This window comes from Amphimedon queenslandica, unplaced genomic scaffold (assembly GCF_000090795.2).
Source record: "Amphimedon queenslandica unplaced genomic scaffold, v1.1 AMPQUscaffold_13426, whole genome shotgun sequence".
In the NCBI taxonomy this organism is placed as follows: Eukaryota; Metazoa; Porifera; class Demospongiae; order Haplosclerida; family Niphatidae; genus Amphimedon; species Amphimedon queenslandica.
This window is the reverse complement of record NW_003546338.1, coordinates 32,416-38,950: the sequence shown is the minus strand read 5'-3', so window position 1 is coordinate 38,950 and position 6,535 is coordinate 32,416. Positions and strand designations below refer to the sequence as shown.

Genomic DNA, 6,535 nt, shown 5'->3' with positions numbered 1-6,535 from the left:
TCAGATCATGTACTAAGTGATTCTGATGGACCTACGGCTACTGTATCCAGTGAACATTGTCCAGCAAGGAATGATGATGAATCACTACAATCCTCTACTGATCATTCCACTGCACATTCAGACAATAATGGTATATTATACATGTTACAATATTACAAATTCATGTACATGTATACTTTTATAGCAGCTTCTTGTGATACTTTGTATTCTGGAATGATGTACTATGATAAGAAAGAAGTTGGTCATTGGAAAGCTATGTATTCTGTTGTTAGAGATTTGGAAGTTCTTAAAAGGGTATGCACATGCATATACTAACGCATACAAATTTTGATTATTTATTGTATTTTATGTTTATACAGCACTTGGAAAGCAAGCAGGCATCAAGTATTGAATATGATGATGTTGTTGACTCATTTAAGTTTATTCAACCAAATGGAACTCTTGAATTGACACTAAACACTGAGCGGCAGGTAGGATGGACTGTTAATCCTATCAGGAGTCCAATGAAAGTAAGTACACGTACCACAAGCCAGTTTTATCTAAAGTATTCCTCCGTTTTGTATGTTTGTAGTTATATCAGTCAAGAGTTGATCAGTTTCCATTAACTCCCTCATATGCAACCTGCAGTATATCAGTGTATGCTAAACCTTGTATTGCTAAAAATCCACTTCATTGCCCTATTGAATTAACTGGAATAGATCCTTCAATGACAATCTATATTGATCGATGTCCTCCACCTTCCCCTTCATCAATGAGTAAGTTAACAATAATTGATCTGTAACTGATTGTTTTATTTGTGTAGTAGACAGTACTAGCTCAAGCTCCTCTACTGCTAGTATCAGTCAAACCAGGAGAGAGACTGAAGAAGGTATGGTTGATACTAACATAATAACACACTAATCACTGAATTTGTATCATTAATAGGTACATTTAGATCTGATATTGCTCATAGAGTAATGACAGAATGTACTTCACTAGTAAAGGATTGTGGGATTGATATTCATTTCTTAGTCGATAAGTTGTTGGAACACAAAATTGTAAATGCAAGAGAGAAAAGACGAATTGTTGCTCAAGAAAGTGACGATGAAAAGATGGATGAATTGCTTCACATCATTTTGAGTTCTATTTGCTTGGATGGAGAAGTATTTGGTATATTCTTAGATATACTCAGAGAGGAAGATACTAGAAGGACTATCAAACTAGCTGATCAACTAATACAAAAATATAATAATAGTTAGGTACTATGCTTTATTATTATTATTGTTGTTGTTGTTGTCGTTGTTTTGCTTATTGTTGATTTCATCAGAGCAATTGCTTTTAAAAATTATAACAAAAAGGACAAAATTAAAAAAATTAAAAAATGTAAAAATTCTTGAGTATCTCTTCATGGACATACATGTACAGTTGTCATAGCAACAGTCATTATCCTCAGGAATGCTACTGATCTAGTTGTTAGAGTAATTCTTCTATAGAAAGTAGAAGGAGAAAGAGAGAGAGAGAGGATCAAGAGAGAAAGAATGGAATGAAATCATGAGAAGTAACATGACTTACCCTCTTTGATGAAAAGGAGCATACATTGGGTACCCCATAAGAACAGTAACAGTATACCATAACCTAATGATAACAATAAAAAATGTATCATGTAATAAGTAAAAGAAAATGCATGTAGACATGTACATGGATGCACATAGCCTTTGCTTTTTTCAAATTTGGCTCAGTTTTTTAAATTCTTCAATTCTTATAACATGAAAATTATCAGCTCAATATTTCTACATAGCATAAGGACATCAATATGTATCAGGAAGTGTAATAAAAATTGGGGGTAATTTTGGAGCTATTTTTTACAAAAAAGCATGGGCTATAGCCTTGGGTATTTTTTAAAAATTGGCCTATTTCTAAAAATCCTCATAACTTGAAAATTATTAGTTGGAAACAACTCAAATTTTCTACACAGCATAAGGACATATATATGTATCAGGAAGTGTAATAAAAATTGGGGGTGATTTCGGAGCCATTTTTTACGAAAAAAAATGGGCTATAGCCTCGGGTATTTTTCAAAATTTGGCTTATTTCAAAAAATGCTCATAACTCAAAAATTATTTGTCGGAAATGTTTCAAATTTTCTACACAGCATAAGGACATCAGTATGTATCAGGAAGTGTAATAAAAATTGGGGGTAATTTTGGAGCCATTTTTTACAAAAAAACATGGGCTATAGCCTTGGGTATTTTTTGGAAAATTGGCCTACATGTGTATTTCTAATTAAAATGCTAATAACTCAAAAATTAGCTGTCGGAAACAATTCAAATTTTCTAAATAGCATAAGGACATCAATATGTATCAGGAAATGTAATAAAAAATTAGAGTGTGATTTTGAAGCCAATATAAAATTAAAAATAAAATTATAAACTCACTATATTATCATTTCCTCCTGACACCAGTTGCTGATGATTTGTTGACCAGTGAATCTCACAGACCTCCTGGGTGTGGTCTAATAGTCTCCTGGTAGACATGGGTCCCACTGTAATATTGACCCACTACATAATATATCACCAGTCCATGACAGGGAACCTCTGACAGAGACAGTGTAATTCAATTTAACATTTTGTGGTTTATTGACAAAATAGACTCCAAAATATTTATTACTAATTTTAATACATAAACATGTCAAATTTGTATTAAATACGTGTAATGTACATGTACATTGTATTCTCATGCTGTGTAAAATGTTTAAGCTAATTCTCATCACTAAATTTTGGAGCTACGTGTGTACATGTACATGTACACATGTCAACAGTCAAAAATGTGCACAATTTTGGAAAGAAGAATTTGAGATAAAAGCAACAAAAATTTATTACTATAAGTTTTATTCTTCCACACGGTTACAGGGTAAGCACGTTAAAAATGAAAGTGGCTTTGGCTGTTTACAAAAATATTAGGTCACACACATAAATTTAAACTACACAGTATTTATTAAAAGACATATTAATATTCTTACTCAGGAGGCAGCATAGCTTTCATCATCACAACTACCACACCTCCCCTCACTCCACCCACTCCTCATCCTTACCTACACAACATCACATGACTATCATCAAAAGTTACATGATCTCTCACTTGTATGGTGACGAGGGGATCTTGAGGGACGAGGGAGAGGTTGGCCGTCACATGTGGTCTCCTGGTTCTTCAATACAAGAGATACTAGGGGACCAATACTGTTCCTTTCCGGAGGATGTCAGGTCTCATTCATTTAATTAAGAGGATGACATCAAAGAGAAGATAATGAAGAGACTCAAACCTTCCTAACATATAGGAGAGACTATAATAGAAAGAGAGGGAGGGAGAGATATACATAGAGAAAGGAAAGAAGGAAAGGAAAGAAGGAAAGGAATAGAATGAGGGGGAGGAGGGAAAAGGAGGGAAGAAAAATAGAAAGAAGAAAGGGAAGAAAGAAAAGAAACAATGAGAAAATGGACAGAGAAATACATATGTACATGGTGATAGTAAATGTTTCCTGTTTTTCTATCTCTTTTCCTTCAAATTGTGTGTGCCACTACTTAGGTACAGTTTTCATGGATTAGTAAAGTGTACGAATCAAGTTAACAAATTAATAAGTTAACTATAATGAAGCAGCTAAAAGCACAAAAAACAAAAAACATGCAGTACATGTACAGTGTACATGTATCATTAACTGAAAATGACTATAATAATTACACATGTACATGTACATGTACATGTAGCAATTAATGCACAATGTTATGAAGACAAATTGAGGTAATACTGTCCATGCAGTATAGCTAATAGGAGGAGCACATGAATCAAAAGCTGAGATCCCTCACTCTCTCTCTCTCTTACTCCTCATTATTTCAAGTTTTCTCATTCAATCTATTCTCTTATCAACATTATTCTGATACACATGTACATGCACATACATGTATTTTGGTACAGTACATGTACATGCATCCAATTCCGTTAGTGTATGGATCTGTTTTAATTCCATATTAGGACTTACATGTACATGTATCCTTTTCACAGACCATGAGATGGACATGATGGTATTACAATCATCATCAAGAACACATCATTTTATAACTGGAGAGAGAAGAAAACGGTACAAAGTGCATACAACATTTACCTTGCAAATATTTTAGATAGTTTATCCAGTTTATTCACATTATTAGGTAGACATGTTAACTCATTATACTGGACCTATTGAAGTTTTCAATATCATCAGATATATCTTTGATTTCGTTAGATGATAGATCCAGTTAGTCTTGCGTAGCCAGACCCATCCCCCTTTTTGACAATTTGGACTCAACATCAACTTTCATACATCCACATGTTCAGTAATGCGTCATAAAAATGAAAATAAAAAAATCAATTTTTTGGTGAACTAAAAAAACATGTCAGTTACAAGTCTCACACAGCGGCCTCCTATACCTGTTTGACAGGTTCAGTGAACAGTTTTACGAGCCTTGTTTCAATATGGAGTCTGGTACAGTCCCCTCCTTACCTACCCAATCACTTTGACTAGGAGAATTGAAGAAGTTGGGGTTTGGTTTGAGCTCGGGTAAGTGTCGGGTTTGAGTTTTTTTTTATAGTAGAACCAGCAGGAGATTTTCTACTGGCACCACGACTTATGAATATTGGATAAATGGGTTTGGTCTTATGTTGCATAGTTTGGGTGGGGCTGGTTTTTTGCAAGAATGGCATCTAAAAGTGAGGGCCACTATTCTCTTCCAGGGGCGTAGCTGGACCTTGGGTGATGGTAGGGCAAGGAGACAAAATGGCGCGCAAAGCACGCCGCGATTTTGGCCACACTCCTTTTACGTAACAAAATGGAAGCATTTTCCTGCAAGCTGAGCGAAATCAGAGTGAAATTATCATTGTATATAGCTTTAAAAAGAGCTGTGGTTATCAGCCACCCCCTTTTGTTATTGTAAGAACAATGAATATAATCTCTTGGGTTATAATTTCAATGAATATAATTATAAGGCCACTTTGATGGTAGGGCCCAGGCCCCCTCAGGCCCTACCTCAGCTACGCCCCTGTTCTCTTCTCTTTGTATCTCTTTCATTCATTCTTTGTCTCTCTTACTCTCTCACTTACTTTACTCCTCTGTATCCTGTCCTTATTCTAACTCATCACTATATTACTGTTGCTCTGTTACTGGTACCTCTTGTTCTCTAGACTATCAACCAGTGAAGAGGTATAGTCACTCCACAGTAAAGGTAGGAGACTACCTATATATGTGGGGTGGGGCCGGGTCTGGAGTACACTATGATATGATGGAGGTGTATCACTTACCAACTGGTGCTTGGGACCAGAAACCTACTACTGGTACCCCACCACCAGGTACTTATGGGTATTCATCAGTCGCTATTGGGAAGGACATATATTATTTTGGTGGTGGTGGTTATGAAAACAGCTTACATTGTTTGAATGTGGATTCATTCAAGTGGAGGGAACTCTCTCCTTCTAGTTCTGATTGTGGTCCAATGAAGAAGGCCTACTCTGAAATGGTATCAGCTCATTTTGATGGTGAAGACTATCTTGTAATAATTGGAGGAAGTCAATCATCTTCTATCAATGCTCCAACGCAACCTGATGCTCAGTATAAAGATTCTTATGGTTATTTGAGATGTAATGAGATACATTATTACAGGATTTCATCAGGTCAGTAATTCTCATCATTGATACACAATATAATTGATCAAACTGAATAATTTGTATTAATGTACATAAAACAGATTGTAAATAATTGAGTGTGTTTGTTAGTGTGTCTCTGTGCATCATGTGTTTGTGTGTGATAATGACGTTTGTGTGTGTGTACTGATACATACATTATGATGTGTCTGTGTTAGACTGTGTATGATAGTGCATATAATGTATGTGAGAATTAATGAATTATTGTATGACATGTGTATGTGACATGTATCTATAATGTGCATGTTATGTGTGTGCAAGTATTATCATGTATCTGTGTGTGTGTGATGTTTGTATATGTACATGTATCTATACATAAGTTAAAGTGACATGAGTGTGTGTGTGTAGGTTCATGTTAGTTATTATCATTTTTAACTAGACGAATGTAAGTATCACATGAGTCACAAATTACTCACATACAATGTTCATGAGTTTTGTATAATTATTCATTAACAATCATAACTGACATGTACCAGAATAGATTAGTAATCTTCAAATAAGGACATCTCCTTCATGTGTACAGGTGTGGTGTGTGTGATGGTATGTGCATCCATACATGAGTGTATCTGTGTGTGTGTGTGTGTGTGTGTATCATGTGATAGTGATGTGTGTCTATGCATGATGTGTATGTATAAATAATAATGCACACACATATGCACATACATATGTATGATGAATGTGTATAATGTATGTGTGTGTGTATGTGGTAAGTAAGTGTACATGAATGTTTGTACATTATCATTAGATCAATGGATATCTCCTGTTGTTACTGGAGACAGACCACCTCCTATTGAGGACTTCACTCTAACACCAGTTACTAATAACACTG

General features: G+C 35.0%; 1 protein-coding gene and 1 long non-coding RNA gene across 5 annotated transcripts in view; one reads left to right on the top strand and one right to left on the bottom strand.

The window, feature by feature from the left end:
• LOC109581660 (uncharacterized) overlaps positions 1-1,259 on the top strand; it is a 2,366-nt gene extending 1,107 nt beyond the window's left edge. The window contains exons 3-8 of the mRNA XM_019995975.1: positions 5-130; positions 185-294; positions 360-509; positions 572-755; positions 803-868; positions 925-1,259. Coding sequence (XP_019851534.1) covers positions 5-130; positions 185-294; positions 360-509; positions 572-755; positions 803-868; positions 925-1,238 — 950 coding nt within the window. The 3' untranslated portion in view covers positions 1,239-1,259. The remainder of the gene's footprint in view (positions 1-4; positions 131-184; positions 295-359; positions 510-571; positions 756-802; positions 869-924) is intronic.
• A 128-nt stretch (positions 1,260-1,387) lies between these two features.
• Positions 1,388-4,183, bottom strand: LOC109581671 (uncharacterized). Of its 4 annotated transcripts, none has more exons than XR_002184720.1 (6): positions 4,136-4,183; positions 3,118-3,319; positions 2,999-3,070; positions 2,415-2,573; positions 1,552-1,614; positions 1,388-1,466 (listed from the first exon to the last, which is right to left on the bottom strand). It is a non-coding gene; the product is annotated as an uncharacterized LOC109581671 (long non-coding RNA). The 4 variants fall into 4 exon arrangements; XR_002184721.1 differs by lacking the exon at positions 4,136-4,183 and adding an exon at positions 4,013-4,067; XR_002184719.1 differs by lacking the exon at positions 4,136-4,183 and having other exon boundaries at positions 3,118-3,369.
• Between the last annotated feature and the right edge of the window lie 2,352 nt (positions 4,184-6,535).